The 21,689-nt window shown below is 33.6% G+C and overlaps 1 protein-coding gene across 1 annotated transcript; it reads right to left on the bottom strand.

The window, feature by feature from the left end:
- Positions 1-14,239: 14,239 nt before the first annotated feature.
- On the bottom strand, positions 14,240-20,898 carry LOC8286039 (protein PMR5). Its single transcript, XM_002526335.3, has 5 exons — positions 20,132-20,898; positions 19,869-20,043; positions 18,607-18,785; positions 17,839-17,997; positions 14,240-14,774 (listed from the first exon to the last, which is right to left on the bottom strand). Exons 1-5 carry the CDS (start codon positions 20,500-20,502, stop codon positions 14,441-14,443), a joined length of 1,218 nt encoding a protein of 405 aa, XP_002526381.1. The 5' UTR covers positions 20,503-20,898; the 3' UTR covers positions 14,240-14,440.
- Positions 20,899-21,689: the final 791 nt, after the last annotated feature.

Raw genomic sequence — 21,689 nt, 5'->3', positions numbered from 1 at the left:
CTTCTACACTCCTTTAAGACTTTGCCGCCAATATGGGCAAAAGCAATGGATCTTGGAATTTCCACCTAAATTCGAAGGTTTTCCACTCATACAGGATTTCCTAGATAAGATTGAGAGATTGTGGCCCCACCGAGACATAGAGTGGAACTTTGACTTTAAGGACGATCAGACTACCGATGACAACTTCAAGGCTTAGTTTCAGCTTCAGATTTCCACTTCTCTTGGCTTTGCCCGATTCAAGAGGATTCGAGAACTAGCTGCTCTATCTAAGGATGCAGATGCAAATTCGAAGTGAATGAGAAGATAGAAATTATGCTTCTTTTTAGATCTCATTCATTTTGTTTAGGATTTTTTAGCGTTGTTTTTCTTTCAGTTAGTGTGTAAAATGGTAAATGGACATACATATGTTTGATAACAATTCCAAACAATTTTATTCATTCAATAAAAGCCCATATGGGTGCATTTTGATTTCTTATGATATAATCTTTGTCATCAGCTAGTCTTTTTAAATTTTCTAGCTAATTATTTTCTCTCTTTTGCCCTGACTTTTGCTTGACCAGCATTTTTAGGTTTTCCGATTAGCATGCTATTTTTCTATTATTCTTTTTTTATATTTTATACATGGTATTTCTTGAGACGATCTACGTTGATTGGCTCAGTGAACTTGTTTCCCTCTAGGTCTGAGATCTTAACGGCACCTCTAGGCAGAATCTTCTTTACCAAGTAAGGTCCTTCCCAGTTCGGCCTGAGCTTCCCTCTCCGATCGAATGCAGTAGACTTGTATGCTTCAATACTAGATCACTAGCTCTGATCTTTCCTAACTTTACTTTCTTATTGAATGCCCTGGCTATCCTTTTCTGATACAACTGCATATGGTATAGGGCTTTCATCCTTTTCTCGTCAACTAAAACCAATTGCTGGTATCTTTGCTCAACCCACTAGTATTCTGATATTTTAGCCCTCAATACAACTCTTAAAGACTTCAACTCTAACTCAGCTGGCAAAACTGCTTCAGTCCCGTAAACCATAGAGTATGGTGTCTGCCCAATCGATGTTTGCTTGATTGTCTAATATCCCCAAATTGCAAAGGGTAATCAAAATGACCAGTCCTTATTCCACACCATCTTCAAAAGTATTTTCTTCACATTCTTGTTGGCTGCTTCTACTGCCCTATTCACCTGAGGTTTATATGGAGAAGACCTGTGATGCTCGATCTTGTATTTCACTAGCAGGTTCACTGTTTCACCCATGAATTGTATCCCATTACCTGTCATGACGTGATATGGGACCCCGTATCTACATATCAAGTTCCTTTCTATAAATCTAGCCATCTGCCTTGCCCCCATGGTAGTGGACGACTCAGCTTCGACCCACTTAGAGAAGTAATCAATTGCTATGACTATGAACCTGTGACCATTCAAAGGAGATTTTATTTCTCTGATGATGTCGATCCCTTAAGCTGCAAAAGGCCAAACATATGTTAAGTTCTACAGCTCGGTTGGAGGCACGTGACTCAAGTCACTGTACAGCTGGCATTCTCGGCATCTCCTCACTAGTGCTATATAATCCTTCTCCATCGTTAACTAGTAATAACCTTGTCGCATGATCTTCCTAGTTAACATTATGCCATTCATATGAGGCTCGCATAATCCTTTGTGCATTTCCTGCATCACTACTTGAGCTTCTACTTTAATCATACATCATAGCTGCACGCCCGACACCATTCTTCTGTATAGGACTCCCTCATGGCTGATGTAGTTCCTGGCTTGAATCCATAGTGCATATCTTTTCTTGGCAGTCGCTTCTTCTAGATATTCCCTACTTTCTATAAACTTTTTCAGATTGTAGAACCATGGCTTTTCTTTTGGTCCTATCTGAACTTGCATTATCTGATCCTCTTGATAATAGCGCCCACCTAATCTCATGATCACCAAAGGCTTTATTAAAAGTCGTGAAGGATTAACCCACATAGATGACAAGGTAGCTAGCAGATTCGCCATTTGATTCTCGTCCCGAGAAAAGTGTATAAAGGAACTTGGAGAAGTTGCATACTAAATTTCTAAGATAACTGAGTACGGCTTCAACCTCTCTTCTTTTACTTCTCATTCCTTGAGGGCTTGTTGGATTACCAGCATGGATCTCCATAGACTATCAAATACCTAGCTCTTGCTACCACAACCACTTTTAATCCAAATAAACATGCTTTGTATTCCGCCATGTTATTGGTCACTTTAAAGTCCAATCTTTTGGCCATTGGCAGCATCTCCCTTCTGGCACAATTAGAACTACTCCTAAGCCTGCCCCTCTTGTGTTCACGGCTCCATGGAAGGACATCTTCCACTCCTAAATCTCGATTCCCCCAGATTCTCATCAGGAAATTCTAAATTCCAAATGTCCTTTCCTTCGATTGCATTCTAGCCTAGAAACTCAGCTACAGCTCTACCCTTGACTACCTTCTTAGTGATGTACTCTATGTCAAATTTTGTTAGGAGCACCAACCATCTAGCCAACTTTCCTATAAGAGATGGAGTTTCAAATAGGTACTTCAGAAGGTCTATTTTTGAAATTGCTTCTACCTTATAAGACTGAAAGTAGTGCCTCAACTTTCTTATAACCCATATCATGGCTAGGCACGTCTTTTCTATGAGGTTATACTTCAACTTATAAGGTAGCAACTTTTTATTGAGATAATAGACTACATGCTCTACATCATTAGGTCCATACTGTGCTACCATTGCTCCCATAGCTTCCTCATCCAAGCCCAAGTAAAGGATCAACGGCTTGCCATCTTTCGGTGGCTTGAGTACCGGCGGCTTCATTAAATACTCATTGATTCTATTGAAGGCCTTCTGAAAATTTTCATCATACACAATGGATCGATGCTTCCTTAAAACCTTAAAGATAGGATTACAGACCATTTTGAGCTTATAAATGAATTTGTTGATGTATTATAAGCACCTCAGGAAACCTCTAACTTCTTTCTCTATCTTTGTTGCTGGCATCTCTTTATACCCCCTGACTTACTATGTGCCCTAACAGCTTCCTTGATGTAACTCTGAACACGCTCTTCTTCGGGTTGAGTCTCAGGTTATACCTTTCACTCATCCTAAAGACTTATCAAGAGCCTAAAAATGCCCTTCCCTTATTTCAGACTTTACCATCATGTTATCAATATACACCTCTACTCCTTATGCATCATGTCGTGAAACAAGATAGTGGCTGCTCTCTGATAAGTTGCCCCTGCGTTCTTTAGTCCAAAAGGCATAACCTTGTAGTAAAATGTCCCCCACTTGATGATAAATGATGTCTTCAACTTATCCACTGTTACCATCATGATCTGATTGTACCTAAAGAACCCATCTATAAAGGAGTACATTGCATTCAAAGTAGTACTATCGACTATTACATCTATCTAGGGAAGAGGAAAGTCGTCCTTTGGGCATGCCTTATTTAAGTCCTTGTAATCCATGCACATTTGTACCTTACCATCCTTCTTCAAGACTGGAACAATGTTTGCCAACCATTCGAGGTAGTCAACCATATCGAGGAAATTGGCCTTAACCTACTTAGCGACTCTTCTCGTATTTTCTCTGTCCACTTCGACCTTAGTCTTCTCATCTTCTGCTTGACTGGCTTGATATGTGAATGAGTTGGGATATGGTGCTCTGCTATTTTCTTGTCTAGACCTGGCATATCATGGCAGGACCAAGCAAATACCGCTTTTTTTTCTATTATTTTCTTAAATTCTCTTCTCTCTTCAGGAGTTATATCATGAGCTATTAGAATGTTCACTGGATTTGCATCTATGCCTAAATTATATGAATCAGCTTATATGGAATTGATGTCAAACATGCACATGTCATGATTATCAAAATGCACACTATCATCTGGAAAAACATCACACAAGTAAGCAAAATCATTCATATCATTGATCTTAAAGAGAAAAGAAACATCATTCTCATAAATATCGGATGTTATTACATCATCATAAAATATATCAATGATGTTATCCTCAATAAGAGCAGCTAGTTCCTCTTAGCTTATTTTTTTTGGTTGAGCGGTAGGTTCTTCTAGCTTCAGCTCATCTATCTTGGTGGTGCCCTTCTCTCAGACTTCCTTGATACTCAACTGGACCATCCTGTCGACAATTAGGCTGTTGAAAATCTCAAACACTGGTATCTCAGTCCTAGCTGCATTAACAACTTCAGACTCTCCAGAGTAGGGCTTGTACTCTTGGATGAACACATCTTTTAGAGTCTTGCCCTTCAGTTTGCCTTCATATACTTCTTTAGAATATCCGAGACCTCACCAAATATTCTGACCTTTGAAGTCCGGCAGCTCCGCAACACCCTGTTGATTCTTTCCTAGCCCCATTCCAAGCATGAAGTTCATTCTCTTGAACATGCTGGCTATTTTAGGATCCATGTAGTCCTCGTAGAGAAATGCTACTTGGAATCTAGTAGGAGCATCCACCACTTTGATAGCTTCTTGGATTGCTAAAATGACCTTACCACCTTCGACATTGATGGTGACAATCTCGCCTTCATGAGAAAATTTCAATTTTTAATGTATTGTGGAAGGGACTCCTCCTAGGGCATGGAACCATGGCCTTCCTAATAACAATGTAAAAGTTATCTGGATGTCCATGATAGTGAACTTTACCTAGGATTCAATAGGACCCGTCTTCACCAGTGCTGAAAATATCCCTTCTACATCTCTTTTCGTCTCGTCATAGGCCTTTATGACCATGTCTAATGGTTTCAGGTCCTTCGTAGTCATCCCCAATTTAGGGAGTATGCGAGAAGGACACGCGTTGATAGTTGACCCGTCATCAACCATCACACATGGGGTTCTCTTCCTTTTTACTTATACTGCTATGTATAGGGCTTTATTATGGTCTCTTCCCTAAAATAGTAGGTCTTCATCCGAGAAGGTGATCATCTCGATGGTCTTGTCAGTTACCATTTTTATCATCTCATTGGGAGTAGTTGTTGTGCTAACACTTATACTAAATAAGGCTTAGATTAGAGCCTTTATGTAGTCTGATGAATGCATCAGTATTTCCTAGACATCTGCTGTCTTTTTCTCTTTCCATCACCGTTTTAGCAACATGGCATCCTCGTCTTCAGATGCTTGCTTCTCTTGCTTAAGCTTTTATACCCCGACTTCCTTACCCTTACTTGTTGGCTCAGTTTTGGAATCACTGTCTGCCCAAATATCCTTGGCCTCGACATCTAGAACTTTACTCTCATCCCCGAAATTATACCAGAAGTCGATGGTCACGACTGACCTCTTTTCCCCTACTTTCCAAACCTCCAAGAGACAAGGCTCACAAGTGGCTTGATTGTCATATGATCTCCAACCACTTGGCACTATATCCTCAATTCGAATATCGGCTGAGGATGGCCTCGAATATTGGACCTTGAAATCATATTTGCCTGAGGGCTGTCCAAGCAAGTTTTCATATTATACCGAGGAAGTTGCTCAACCTCCCAATCTCTAGAGTCGATTAAATCTTGAATCTCGTATTTGAGACGGTTGCACTAGTCCTCTACATGCCCAAAGGCCTGGTGATATTCATAATACTGACCATTGTGAGGCTTAGGACTGTCTTTTAGCGATTGGGGTTTAAGCTTCTCACTCCATTTTAAGTGTTGGAATACCACGGATAGTGGTGCCCCCAGCTTACTGAAGGTTCTTTGTGGGCTATCTGGTTTGGCTTCTGGCTTGGTTTGGGGTAGGTTTATGAAAGAGTTCATGATCTCCTCCTCACTAAAATCAGGATTGATCATGGACACTTGGTTTGGGGGTGGTGTGTTATTATAGTTTGGTAAAGGGTTTCTTTTGGTACTAGGTTAGTCAGGGTCAGTGAGCTTTCTAGCATTGATATGGTCCTATTCGTGTTTTATCCGAATGTAGTTATCAATGTAGTGGTCAGGTGCTTGGTGAAATTTATAATAGGTGTTGGGTTTGTTTCCGAGTGTGTTAAAGTTTGGTGGGTTCTTAAGGGTGGTAGGTTGGAGCATTGCCATTATGAACCAATCTCTCAAAAATTTTAAAGAGAGGTTGTTTAAAGTTGGAGAACTTCCTCAGTTGTTGGACATCATTCACATCTAGGGCCCTACTCCCTCCAGCCTGGTAATTTGCCCTTCTACTAGTTCTCACATTCTTTCTTTTTATTGTTTTTCTATCTCTTCGACCTGCAGTCCATCATCGTACAGATCCATAAAGGCATCATTTGTAACCTTTCAATCCATCTTGAAAGAACGTTTCGGACCACTATACGAACTTGATCCTTTTCAGAGGACTTGTTCTTCATCAGTCCCGCCTTATTTCTCCATCTGATCAGGAAATCAGAGAAGCACTCATTTGGCTTCTGTTTGGTAGATTCAAGATCCCTAATTGATACTTCCAAATGAGTGTTGTAGTCATACTGCTTGATAAAAGAATTGCATAAATCATTGCCATTCAGCTTTGGCGGATTTTTCCAGGCCATGGTACTAGTTGACAAGGGGTCCTTCAAATGACAGCACAAACAGCTTGATAATCTAGGTCATGCTCAGTTGAGTAGTTCCTGTGATGGTTACATATTACTTCAGATGAACCTTCGGGTCACTAGTCCCGTTGGACTTGTTCATCTCGGGCATTCTAAACTTTGCAAGCAGCTGGACTTCTCCCGTCAAAACCAGCTCTATGAAATAATAAGTAGGGTCCAAATCTTTGATTTTCAGCATACCCTGCATTTTGTCAAGCCATGCACTTAGATCATTCACAGCCTTATTGGTGGTAAGGGTAGTCTCCCTCTTAGCCTGGTCTAGCATGAACTCATCAAAGTCCTAAAAATTCTAGGGTACTCCTCTTCTAGCTGAGTCTTTAACATTGGCCGCTGTAGTAGTGGCAGCAGCAGTCTCAGCGACAACCACAACCGACTCAACAGTAATAAGGGGATTAACCACAATGGGAGCAATCGGTGGGGCTTGGTTTGCAGCCATCCCATCCAAGAGTTACTGGAGCTCTTCCGGAATCACACCCTTTAAGTCATCGATGACAGCATTTTTGAGAATCTCGACATCTGATTCCTTAGCTCTTTCATTGGCCATCTCTTTGGTAGCTTGGTGTCTTAGTCTTTCTAGGTGTTCTAATACAGCTCTGATTCTTAGAGAAATGGGCACTCTTTCCAATTTTCCATTGTCTTTCCTCTTCCAACCCACAGGAGAGTATATGGCTAAAAGAAATAAAGGTTAATATGATGCATGTGATGCATGATGCATGTGCAATGCACAAGGACAAAGAAAAAGAAGTTGGCGTGCATAGTAGTATACAGTTCATCCTTTCAACCTTATTACTCCTACATACGGTTCATGGTGTGAGTCTTTCTTCCTAGGATTTTGGGTTTGGGCTTTCTATCAACGAGGGATAATAGGCCCGGTGTGCATGCCATAAGCTCTCAAAGCAAATTTAAACAAAAAAAGTGATGTTTCTTAGTATAAGCATAAAAGCTTGCATATTTTGGGTCTAGTGCCTAGTTCCATATTTCGGGGCCAAGGCCTTTCGATATTTGGGCTTAAGATGCTTACAAGGAAAAACATCTCATATAACAAGCAATAGGGTTCCTAAGGGCGATTACTACGACCGTTACCATGAGCTCAGTCTTGGGTAAGGATAAAAGGCTCCCATAAACAAAAAGTGTTCTTCATTGACTCGTCTCCCCACACAAGGGTCCATGAGACAAAGAAAATTCACTCATTACTTGTGAGTGATGTAACTAGTGTCGCAATTCCAAGATTCGAGTGGAACTAAAGAACTGCTAGCCAATGCCATCGGGGCTATAGGGACAAAAGTGTACAGTGTGTGAAAGTGTAGTGATGCAAGAATAATCTCTTAAATAATAAAATTAAAGACAAACATTCACTCGAATCAACTTCTCCTATCCCTAGCGGAGTCGCCACTATGGGTGGTAGTTTCAGGCGTGCACCTAAGTATCTTAGCGACTATGGCACTGTAAGGCTTTTCAACCTAATCGGAAACATGCTAACTAGTCACTGAGACTAGTGCAGAGATGGAAGTCACCACCCGGGTAATCCGGGACACTTTTACTAATGAGTGGTGTTTCTCAGATTCCATAAGGAAGCTTACGCAATCAAGATATGGATTCGGAAGCCAACTTCCTTATTTGTGTATATTAGTCTTTAATTTTATTGTTTAACAAATTATTCCTATAAATGCAAGCAATTTATACACATGTATACCAAAACAACACACATTACTCACCTAAGTCTAGCCTGTTTTATTCATACCTAGCCCACATTAGAGTTGTTAACCTAATCTACTAATTAATTATGTGTGTAGCCCACTTAGTCTAGTCCAATTACATATTATGCTTTTGTTTTTCAGCCTTTATACCTATTGGACTATTGATTATGATAAGCCCCGTTCATTATGATCCTAATTCTAATGAAGCCTAATCCTAACTAAAGCATGCGAAGGCCCGCTAAGTCTACTTAGATTTTAGGATTTTAGGCCCAATTAATATTGATAAGCCTATTGGACTACAATATTCATGTTGGATCCGATTTTAACCCAAAGTCTATATAGGAAATTATAACTAATTAATCACATAACACATATTTAATTGATCATACAATAAGCAAGAACAAACAAAATAAAGGCAGAAAGTAAAACCTAATTATTATAACCCAGCCTATAACTAAATTTCAAAAAAAGACCTAAAAACTATTATAAATTATCAAAATACATCAAAAATCGTCCAAAAAGCAAAAGATGGGGCTGGGCCTTCCATAACCAATCGGCTTTAAACATAGAGCTTATCGGCTCTGTATTGAGCCGATCGGCTCTAGGGTTCCAAGATAGTCTTTCATCGTTTCTTCAGTGTATTTTGTACTTCAGAGCCGAATTTCACATGCATAGATATAAAAATTAGTTAGATATAAAATAAAATAGAATAAAAATATTAAAATAAAAACAACAGGAGTCAATTAAGCGATTAAAACCCTAACTCATAAGAAAACCTTAAAAATTGAAAGTACAATAAACGAACAGATGATAAATCAATCATCATCATGTTAAACATGTCTAATTATCTAATCATTATGGAAACATAAATCTAAACATTAATCCTATGGCATGTTTCTAATTAGATCCAAAACCCTAATTGGCAAAATTATCTTATTCAAAACCCTAGTTAACATGTTAATTCACAGAAATCCTAATCTAATCATATGATAATAAACAATAACCCTAATCATGTTTCTAAAAAAAATAAATAACAAAAAGAAAACAAAAAGGAAAAAAGGAACCAATTTCTAGGATGATGGTGAATGCATGTTTGAAGAAACCCTCAGGTTGTCATCGTAATTGATGGATCTACAAGTTTCAAGAGATGAGGATGTAGTTGAGTCAAAGACCGGGTAGGAATCTAGTGCTAGATCTGGTGTTGAGAAAACTTCTGTCAATTTAGAAACAAGTTTCCAAAAATGGTTCTTTCTTCAGTGGTTTCTTTCCAAAAAGAATAGTTTTGTCTTAGTGGCTTGAGTCTTCTACCCAAATAAGAACGACAGTCTTTTCTTTCTTTTCTCTCTAGTTTTTCTCTATGTATCTTCTTTCTCAGTGTTTTTCAAGTGTCATTGTTACCTATTGCCAAATTCTAGTTCTTTTTTTTTTTAACTCTAATCATCTTTTTCTATTTATAGAGGGAGAATTTTAAGGGAAACCCTAAGGGAGGCGATAGATTTAAGAATTATATCGATAAATATCTAAATTAATTTTTTAAATTTAAATAATTATCAATAAAAATTATGATTATCGTCAAGAAAACCTTCTAGGATCTGTATCTGGATATAAAATCATCGAGAAAAATGACATTGGATATCTAGATCTCTGAATTTGTGAAAACTATCGTTTTGACCCTCAAACTTTATTTTTCTTGACAATTGAGTCCAAATTGATTTTAAAAAGGTAATTTCAACTGGATTAACCTCAAACTTGGCCTCGGATTCGCCTATCTTTCATCTCTCGAGACCCAAGGAGGCAGTAACTTTCATCATAGGGTTATCTGTTTGTCCCTCGATATCTAGATCTAAAAAAGAGGTGTTGATAATCTCATCGAATTAGTAACTTCTTATATCGTGATTTAATAGTTAAATAATAAAATTAAGAATTGTTAAGCTCTAAACTTATCTTACCAGAAACAGGTAATATAATAATGATGATTGATCGTAGTAAATATGGCTAAATCATTGCGAATCAAAACTTTTTAATGGTGAGATTGGTAACCACATACCTCTCTTTGTCTGAAGAAGAAACATATACTAAAAATTATAAAATAACAAAACTATATGATACTTTTATACTTATCCCTAAATGTTAATGGTCAAGATTTAAAGATAGAGATCTAATGAACTATGCTAGAAAAAGCCTTAAATGAAATATAAGTGTCAAAATACAAAAATATGTCATTGTCTTTAGAAGATTAGAAGTTTCCTATACTTTTTCTTCCTATAAAAAAAAATATATTTTTTATACACAACTAAATTTTAGACTATATATTAGAATAAATTAAAATTAACCGGTAGTATGCATATCTAGATTTTAGGTTATTGTTTTGTTAAATATATTTTTTTTATTTTTTTTCAAATAAAGTGTAATATTCTATATATAAATGTCAACATCAATTAGAATAAAATTAAATACATGAATAGGATTTGATTTTATAACACATCAATGAATAAGTTAGGCACATATTAAAACTTTAGCCTTATCTATATTTAGGGTCTCTTATATAGGTATCCCTTTCTAGAATATTAATAATAAAAATACCTCAAAATACATTTGCAATAAAAAAATAATTAAAGCAGCAAATTTGCAAAAAGTACGCTTTTCTCTAAGCTAAAAAAACCACGCCTCACGTGTCCAACTTAATTTAAATTTGGTATTATACATGATTATTAATATGATTTAAGAAACTATGACATAGCATAATCATTTACTAAAATTCAATAAAAATCATGACATGACATGTCATTAAAGGCTTTTTTTTTTTTCATGACATGACTATTAACTATTGTTAAAAAAAATAAAACTATTGGTCCTTATAATCTATACTAGAATTTGTCTAGCGCTAAGAGTAGAATGTGTTTAAAGTAATAAAAAGAAATAAAATTTTTTAAAAATATAATAGTAAAATATATCATCTTACAGAATATATAATAGAAAATAATAAAAAAAATACATATTTTAATGCACTTGTGTTATTACTTAATTTTTTCCCCTCTATTATATAAACCTAATGAAGAGACCAAGATAAATCCGATAGAGTGAACTTTTAGTATTAAAAGAAAGAAATTCTGAAAAGCATGTGACAGCATTGAAAATCTTTAGAATTGACAGACGAGATAGAAAGAACCCTTGAAAACCTCTAAAAATCCAAAATCGGAGCCAGAAAACTTTACCTATGGCTCAAAAATCTAGTGGACTACCTCTAACTCGCGTGGGGTAAGACATGGTCCATGTGGGCTTAGCTAAGTCCATGTAAGCGTAACTAAGCCCACATAAAGTAAGGCAAAGCCAACGTAGGTTAGGCGATAACCCCACATGAGTTTAGCCTTCAAAATGCTATTAACTTCAAATTTTGTGCCTTTGGAGGTTGAAATAAAATCTAAGGACAAGTGCCATGATTCAGAAAACATTCATTAACCTTTACAAATTCCATCTCTAACCATCCATTTTATGAACCAATGAAAAAACCACCCTTCAAAACCCTAAAAACCCTAGTTTCCTCACATATATCCATTATTTTCTACATGTAAATCCCTAGCCACAACTCTCAAGACTTGACAACAATTAAAATCATAAACTCTATACTCACACAATATCTCTAGCAACTCTTCTCCTTCTTGAACATAAGAAAACCCAAAAAAATCAACTTAAATCCCTTTCACACATCAAAAATACCTTCTCACCTTTCAACCTACAACCAACATCCTAAAACACATTCAAACTCATCTCAAGGCCTCTCCTTGAAATATTTTTAGCAATAAAAAGAAGATAACAATTCTTAAGTCTCTATCTTTCCTCCTCAAAAATCTAAAAACCCTTTCACTTCCTATACACCCATTTCCCAAAAACTAAGCTAACTTCTCCATAAACAAAAGAATCCCTCCTTTAGTGCACTAAGAAGCTTTTATTTTGTAGGTTTTGATAAGGTCCAAAACCCTTTAAAAGTTCATTTCATGCTTATAAGCCTAAGAGTTTAACTTGCTTTAGTTCATAATAATAATATTTTTCACCTTTTTTTTTTCATTTTTATTAAGTGTCGGGTGGGGGGAGGGGAGGTTCTTGCATTGAGAAAAGCCTAAAAAGAGAAGCTTAAGAGCCCACGTGAGTCAAGCTTACGCCATGGATAAGCTCACATAGCCCTCAAGCTTCTACTTTTAGTGTGTTTTGGGTATCTAGGGTTTCTAATATATTTTTTTATGCTATAATAGTGTTTTTCTAGCATGTTTACCTTTTGTGTAACATGTATTAAAATAGGTTTGAAGTTATTAAGCATGCTTTAAGTTGATCTTAGATTAATAAATATTTAAGTAGCTTGCTTGGCTTAATCATATTTTATATGTGCAATTTGCGTGATTAGGAGCATAATTAGGGTTAAATGATTATGTATAGTTTTTTTTTGTTGAAAATGATTCAGTTTAGGTGTAGGTACAAAGCTAGCATGTTTTACTATGATCTAGTTATTTTAAGAGTTGAGTTTGTCATTTTATATGCTTATCGTCATAATTGATTTTTTAGTGCCTAAACTAACTCGGTATCTTTATAGTGCAGGTTTGATTAGCCTAAATAGGCTTAATCCTCTCTAATGAGGATTCTTTTAGTTTAGATTTATTTTATAATTAATCGCAAGATTAAGTCCTTACGTGCTTAAGTATGATTATGCCTATTTAGGATGCTAGTTAATCCCTTTTTTATAATTGTTAATTGATTTTGTATCCCTCATTTCCTTCTTGCCCTTCTACAGATTTAATCTTGCTTGGTATATTTAGATTTCACCTCACATGCTAAAGGTAAACTGGATTAGGTTAATTGATCACCTCACATGTCTACTATGAACGCGGCTTTTCAGAGCCCACCTTAAGTGATTGTGGCTACGTCATTATGTCAAAGGTTGTCTTATTCGTACTAGGCTCGATTCGAAAGTGAGCCATCTAGGAGGAGATAACCGGGTCAAATAAAGAAGGGTGAAGGATAGTGACTAGAATATCCCATGGAGAGCCTAACTTTTTTCCTCTTTGAATCAGAGATTAGGTTCGAAAAGTTAGGTACGTGCTGGAAGGGGTTAGGCACCCTAATACGCCCGCACACAAAGTCCGGCTTCCACTAAATTTTAAAGCTTTTGGTTTCTTAATTATACTAACCTAGCTTGGTTACTGACCATATTATTACGAGGACATTTTATTGTCTTTACTTAACAGAAAATGGACAATCATCTAATCCTAAACATACCACTAGTTAAGGGATTAGCGTATAGAAAATAAGACTTAAGCTAATACAGGCGCATTAACCCATTTGTATTAAACTAGTCCCAAAGCATGCTTAAAGGTATAAATCTAACCTCAACACATATCAAACAAAAGTTAAACATGCTCCAAAATATCATTCTATCATGCAAAATACACTTTTAAAACCCTAAACATGAAAAACAGACTGAAGATGAAGCTTTCAAACTTCAACTTGAAACCTCTAACTCTAAAAATAAGTCTCTGGCCACTGGACTAAAAGCTGGTAGTTATTTACATTTATCATCTAAGCAAATATTATATATGAATTTTATTTCTTTCAACTAGTACCAACTAATAAAGACATATGTGAATTAGTGCGTTTCAATTAATACAATTATTGATAACCTTATATCTACGTCATAAAAGATTAAGCTTGGATTTTTTTAATTAGACTTTTTCGATAGAGGAATAAACTTTCCAATGGACTAGGAGCATATATCGGTCAATTTGGTCCTGAACTGTCAAACCAAAAAAGTCCAACCCAAAACTTGAATAAGATTGCAAACCAAAGTTGAACCAAAGTAATGTACAACCAAACTCAACCAAAATCGATGGTTGGACGATGCAAACCTTTTATTTGGTTTTGTAGCAAACAATGACAAACCTTAGTTAATTGTAAACAAAAACAATACAAAAAGAAAAACAAGAACAAGCATAACCAATGAAAATAAGATACTTAAATCTTATTTCTAATGGCAAATAATATCATTTACAGGTTAATTAGCACAAAAACTACACTTCTTCTCTAACCCAACAATCAATATAATCATAAAATTGAATTCTGAGGGTTGCTATTACGCATCCTCTCGTAATAGGTATTAGGCAGTTAGTAAAGAAAAGACTGTTAATACATGGCATTAGGCTTAAAAAAACAAGGCAGTGTAGAACAATTGGTTCCAAGTATCAGGCAATCCAGGGAGGCACCAGTGGCTGCAGTCAGCAGAACGGCCAGGGTTTGCCCTTTGATCGGCGCTAAGATCACCGCTATAAATTGATGGGTGGCAGTCTTTTCTTAGTTCTGAGAGCATTGTGATGTCCAACAGGTACGTAGGAGTTTGCATGTGCCTAATCACATTATCCACTACCCTCATTTGATCAGGGTATGCTCCTGGGTTCATTGTTCCACTCATTGGTGTCGTCTCTCCATAGCAGTTTCTTGTTGTAGTCACCGCCGCCCCGGCACTCCATTCATTAGGACTGTCATAATACAATTTACACAATAATGAATGAATCATTTATCACTTGCTCATATTTAAAACATGTTCATAAAAATAAAACTATATATATTTGAAGAATAATTATAAAAATAATATATTAACTTTTTAAGATTTGACAATCGGTTTAGTATGTAAAAGAATTTATTAATATTTAAGTATATGGAACCGGTCACCTATATCAAAGAAGCTGAATTATTACAAAAATAGTGTATAAACTTATAAAAATTTGACAATCGCGTGTTTAAACTTTTAAAAGCCACAAATTAATATGTGAACCTAGTAAATGTTTACAATTGAGTATATATAAAAAGTTAATAGTAGTTGCGGATCTAAAATCTTAAAATACACTCAATTATAAACATTTACTAGATTCACAAATCAAAATGTAACTTTTAAAAGTTTAAATACTTAATTGTCAAATCTTAACAAGTTCACCACTATTTTTGTAATTATTTCATATTTAAAACTAAAGAAATTCTTACATAGGCTTAGTATGTACACCACAATTAATAAGAGAGTGACTGATATATATGAGTGTTTTACACTTCAATATTGGATGATTGACACATACTATATATTATTTAAAACTAATGAATATTGGATCGATCATCTATTGGTTTGAATTTATAAGTAAAAACATACACCAAGCCTAGATAAAAAAATTTCTTAAAACTAACAGACCAAATTACTAAATGAATAAAAGAAATGCATTTATCTATATCTCTATATCTATATATATATATATATATATATATATATATATATATATTAAGTTTTGAGATATAAAATATTTTTGACATGTCTCACATATTTTGACACATAGAATTTTTGTTTTGACATGTATATTTACTTTTGACACGTGATATTAAAGCTTATTATGTAATTTTATAATTTTTCTACTAATTTATTTATTAAGTTATATTTCTATTTAAATAATGATTCTAATCTTGAAAATAAAATTTTAATTATATTTTTAATGTTTAACTAACAAATTACTTTTCTTATTAACCAATGATTGTAATTTTAGAAAATAAAATTTTAAATTATATTTTTAATATAATATTAACTAATAAATTAATTTTTAATTATATAATCTTTAATTTAAAAAGTAATATTAATTATATTTATAGTATTAATTTATATCATAAAAGCCAATTAATAGGTATTTTTAATATAATTTTATATTGTTGCACTAATAGAGTTTTTTAAAATATAAAAAATACTTAAGAAAGGTATCAAAAATATTTAATTTATTATTATAAAATATCAAAAATAATCTTAAATTTTATTATAATTTAATTTATATTAATATTTTATAATTACAATAATAATAACAGTCGTAAAAAAATATAAAAATTGACTCGTTAATATTAAATTATTAAATCAAGTGTTAGAATAGGGCGGGGAAAGACTAAATAGATGACTGAGGGGGACAGAGTCCCCTAAAATTTTTCTTAACTACAAATATCTCCTGTGAAGTTTAGATTTTGTTAAAAAAAATATTGCCTCCTGAAAATTTTATACTTATAGCTCTACTCTTATTATTTAATTTAATTTCAGTCATGTATTTTTAGTTATTTATTTTAATTTTCATATATTACTATATTTTATATTAATCACAATATCATAATTATTCTCGTTAATATCATCTTTAATACTTTTATTTTAGCTCTATTTATAAAAGAAATAATAATGTTCCTAAGCTAATTTATAGTTTCGCCAGTAAGACTAATTATCTAAATATCACATGCCAAGATTAATGAAAACTGAAAAACCTTTAGTTGGATCAATTCGCTTTTGAAGTGTTTCAATTAAATAAAACTGAACAATATTTAGTTTTATTTCTTAATATATTATATATATATATATATATATATATATATATATATATATATATATATAAAAGTAATTGATAAATAGATTTGGGTAGAACTCATTTTAAAAGCTAGCTTAAAGGAAGAGGGTGTCCAATCCACTTATATATATTATAATAGCCTAGTAACCAAGCGATATGAAATAAATACAACTTCTAACATCCTCCCTCACGCTTAGCGTGACATACAAACGGGTCGGAACCAAAAACCTATCATCGTAGAGAAAATGCTGACTTTGATACCATGATAAATGGACTTGGATAGAACCCATCCCAAAAGCTAGTTCCAAGGAAGAATGTGCCTAGTCCACTTATATATATTATAATAGCCCAATAACCGAAGAATGTGAGATAAATACAACTTCTAACAATAATAAATGATATTTTATATATTCATTATATTTAAGTAAAAGAAAGTAATTCTTATTGATTTTAATTTAAAATATGAATAATAATAAATATAAAAATATAAATTAATCTAAAATATTCTAAAAATTAAAAATATAAATTCTCCCTCCTGTTCAACATTTAAAAATAAATAAAATAAAATAATAACTAAAAGAAATAAAATAAGAAAATTAAAACCAAACAAACAGACATAAGCCTGCAATTCGTGATGGCCATTGGTAGCAAAAGGGCAAAAGTCCTTTGACTCAGCGTTACCACCGACACATGTGAATGGCAGTGCATGTGATAAGGCATTGAAGCATGTCGGTAGATTTATTAGACTTTTCTAAACTTTTAGATGAATTTTGATTTATGGACCGATGCATTAATCTGTTTTTCATCCATTGATTTTTCTTTACTTATAGAATTTATAAAATACGTCTTAAATTAAAATCCACTAATATGTATTTATTATCCATTCGAACTTAATTTAGAGAAGAAATTTCATCTTTCAAAACCTTATTAGTCCTCCTAGTTACCCAGTTTACAAGTAAAATTGGAGAAATTACTAATACGTGTCCTGTAGTCTTTTGGACTAATGTTGAGGCGAGAAATTTCCTCTTGCAACACTTATTGGGTCCACTAGTTACCCAGATTATAGGTAAAGATTAGACCGAATATTTAGTGTTTGAAGCCATGAGGTGAAAAGTAGCATATGGTATCGTATGGCACAATACACAAAATGTAGAGAGAAAGAGAGAGAGAGAGGGTAGTTACTGCTTACTCGTAATGTGTGGGAGAGATGGATTGAAAAAAGAGGGTAGTAGCAGAAGTGTCAATATTGGAATCGATCCAATTGGCCCATGTTCTTAATGCTTTCTCCAAAGCAACCAAACGATCCATATCTTGGTAATATGTGCCTCCTGATTCCATGTAATCCCACCTGCAACAAGTCCCTTTTTCATCATTTAAACAAACAAATTTACTTTTCTTTTTTTTGGACTTTATAAAATTATGAACATTTGTTTATTTATTTGTACAGTAATTAAGGAATAAAACCATACCATAAGAAAAAAAGTAATAATAATCATTTTGATTTTATTTTATTTTTTGAACTAAATACAGAACTAAAAGTTAAAAACTGTTGGGTTAAAAATTGGTTGGTTGACTCAGAAAATAAGATCAATTAACCAGTATTTGGTTAAATGGTAACAATTTGAAGAATTATTTTAATAAATTATATTTCAAATATATATATTATTAAATTTCAAAAATATATTTTTAGAACATGATATATAATTAAGGTTTTATAATTATATAAAAAACATAAAATTAATAAAATACAAAAACTAGGTGATTTGATTAACCGTGTTGGTTTCGAATTAAGAATCCTAATCGACCAATTAATCAAATTCTTTAAGAACAAAAATAATAATAAAAAATAGATCCACCGATTCAACTAACTTAATCTTTTTAATTCGATTTTAGTTGATTCGGTTTGTCTATTCTTTTGCGCAAGCTAAAAGTAAAAGAAAAAAGGTACAATACCAACCCTTGAAGAGAGCCTTGATGATTCCACCAATGACCAGTGTTAAACAACAAAACATCTGCGTGTCTCCACGCATTTGCGTTGCCCGAAATGTCCTCCAACTTTAGGATTCTTTTCCCTTGCACCACATCTATATCTACTAAATATGGAGCTTTGTAATACGCTATGGACACTCCATAATCCTGCCAAATCACATGAATATTATATAAATTATGCGAAACTTTTACTTATGTATTATGACTAATAGTGAAATGAGATATACATACAGTTATTTTATATTTTAAATAATTGATATATGTTTTAGTCTTTAAAATTAATTAACATATACTAAATATTTATAATTTTAATATATAAGTGAGTACATATCCCAGCTACACAAGAGTTTCCCTAAATTACAACTCAAAAACTATAGCTTAAGACTCCATCCAACATATAGGGTATATGTTCCTTCCATTGCTAAATTGTTTTCTTCCATTTTAGTGGGCCAAAAAAGTGAGTTGGCATTAATAAATGCTACGTCTGCGATTTAGGATGAAAAGGCACTTCTTAGTAATAAAAAATAGTACTTTTCGAAAAAATAATAAAAGATAGTATATTAATTTATTTTTTTGGTATTAATATTATATATAATTAATAAAGTTCTTTACATAATTTTTATATTTATTATATTTATAAAATTTAAAACTTTAAAACTTTATTGCGAAATCACTTAAAATAGTTTAAAATGTTAATATTTTTAAAATATAATAATAATTTTAAAATATTGAATATCTTATTGATTTTTAATTAACTTATGTTATCTTGTTATTTATAATCATCCTAATAATAAGAGTCAGCAATTTACATAGTTGTAAACGATTTGTTATTTTTAATTTTTAAAATTTAAAATGTATTTTACAAAAAAAAATTAATTAGTTTAAGACACTTGGTAAAAATAATTTATAAAAAATTTAAAAAGAAAAACTATTAGAACAAAATAATTCTAAAGCTACTCATTTTAACAATCAACAGGATGCCAAACAATTGAACTAAAAACACGCTAAATATCAAAAGTAACTAAGAACCCATGAATATAATCAATCACCTTCACTGAATTAATGACTCAACAGGATAGAGACTCAAACTCAATGATACATAGCCCTAATAAAGTGCATGCCAGCTAGTGAATATGACATTATTGGAGGCTCCCAATTGCTATGCCATCACAACATTAGTTGCTTCTTTTCTTCCTTGAGAGAATAATAAAAAGAAAAGAAAAACAATACCAAGAACTTGAAGATGGAGAAAGGATCTCCTCTGCTCATTTGGGTAGCAGCTGTTGAAGGCACAGTCGCTAAAATCAAACAAATCAGAGACTCCCATTGATTCCTCCCAAGGGAGTCACCAACAAACATCACTGTTTTGCCTTTCATTTTGAGCAAAAATTCCACCCCATTGAACCTATTTATACATATATATTATCAACTATCAACAATCAATCAATAAATAAAGAAACCCACATGTAAAGCAAGCACTGCCAATTTGTTACCTTGGGAGCTCACAATTGAGAGGCTGCCATCTATACTTGAGGTAATCAGAGTCAGGTCGGCCGTACATTTGGCAATTAAATTGAGGGTCAATAACTGGACAATGTGAAGATTGGTAAAGAGGGTAAGTGTCATCTTTAACCCAAGTGCCCACAAACAATGCACAGGTGCTCTGATTAGCTTGCAGCATTGGTCTTCTGTTGTTGTGCTTCTTGTGGTGGTTCCTCATGCTCATTATCAAAGCTGAAGTTGCTATCTGGGTCTCTAACAACAACACTAAACAAAATATTGCAAGACACCCATAATGTCTTAATACAACACTGCAACAAGATTTGCTGCTGCCACTGCCAACATACACATCACAACAACCCATAGGGACAGAGAAAGAAAGAAAGAAAAGAAAGAAAGATAAAGAAAAGAAGCAAAAGCTGAAGATTTTGATAAAGGGTGACCAAAAATTAAAGGAAAGGGCATACAGAAGAAAATAAGAAAAAGGTTTCTAGTTGCTATACAATTTGAAATAGCGGGTCATTTCTTTTTTGCTTGTTTCTTTTCCTGTTCTGTTGTGGGCATGTGAGAGGCAGCTGAGATGGCTTCACGTGAGTTAAATATTGCTGCTGTTGTAGGTGGCTTGTGATGTGAGGTTAGATTTTCTCCATTAAATTAAACAGTGGAGATTGGTTTGTCTGCAAGTTTTCTCTATCCACACAGATATACCCAATACAAATCCCCATCCATCGGGGTCAAGGCTGCAGTTCCTAGAGATGTTTTTTCTTTTTTCTTTCTTTTCAAAAACCTTCTCTTGGAAAGTTAAAAAGGAGCGAGAAAATTACAAACTCACGAATATGGTGTGGCTCCAATAGCAAGCTGACTGAATTTTGGAATATCTTTTTAAAAAGTAATAAGTAAAAAAGAAAAATTAAACCCTTACTCAAATTCACTAATTAAATTTATAGGTATAAATTTAAAAATTTAAAAATTTAAAAATATCTTTTAGTTAAAAATAATCTCATTGTTGAAAAAAATTTCCGTTTATAGCGCACTAATCTATACAAAAATTAATTTCTCGTTGAATATGATATGAGAACACTTTAAATGAAAACAAAATCACAAAAACCATGCAAATAAAGAAAAGGAGGATGCACCCAATAAGCTAGTTACATTTATGAAATATTTGGAGAAGAGGGTAACTGGGTTTCTCTGGAATGGGGCCATGCAAAACAAGTCTTTGGACTTTGGTATATTGAGATAGACTACAAAGTGGGTGAGGTCTATTTTTCTTTTTTGGTGAGCTCTACTTCATTTTGTTTGTGTTGTCTCATCGGTTTTGTTCCAAGTCCAGTTACCACAGTCAAGATCTCGAGTCCCATTTCTGTAACATACCCAAACTTAGTTGAGCAAATGGTTGGTTCCGCCTTTGAACCGAACCAAAAAAAACTGAAAGTTCGAAGTTTCTCGAAATACTACATTGAACCAAATTTAGGAAGCAAAATAGATATTTAATTCGGTTTTGGTTTTTTAGTTTTTTATTTCTAAATTAAATAATGGTTTTATATTTTT

This window comes from Ricinus communis, chromosome 2 (assembly GCF_019578655.1).
Source record: "Ricinus communis isolate WT05 ecotype wild-type chromosome 2, ASM1957865v1, whole genome shotgun sequence".
In the NCBI taxonomy this organism is placed as follows: domain Eukaryota; kingdom Viridiplantae; phylum Streptophyta; class Magnoliopsida; order Malpighiales; family Euphorbiaceae; genus Ricinus; species Ricinus communis.
The sequence above is the reverse complement of the archived record's forward strand: the minus strand, read 5'-3'. Positions and strand labels throughout refer to the sequence as shown.

Coding starts and splice junctions, on each gene's coding strand:
- LOC8286039 (XM_002526335.3), bottom strand. CDS start 20,502: ATGGGTTGTTGTGATGTGTATGTTGGCAGTGGCAGCAGCAAATCTTGT. Junction 18,786..19,868: donor TCTCCATCTTCAAGTTCTTG/GTATTGTTTTTC, acceptor GTGATTTGGCAG/GATTATGGAGTGTCCATAGC. Junction 14,775..17,838: donor ATCTCTCCCACACATTACGA/GTAAGCAGTAAC, acceptor GTATTATGACAG/TCCTAATGAATGGAGTGCCG.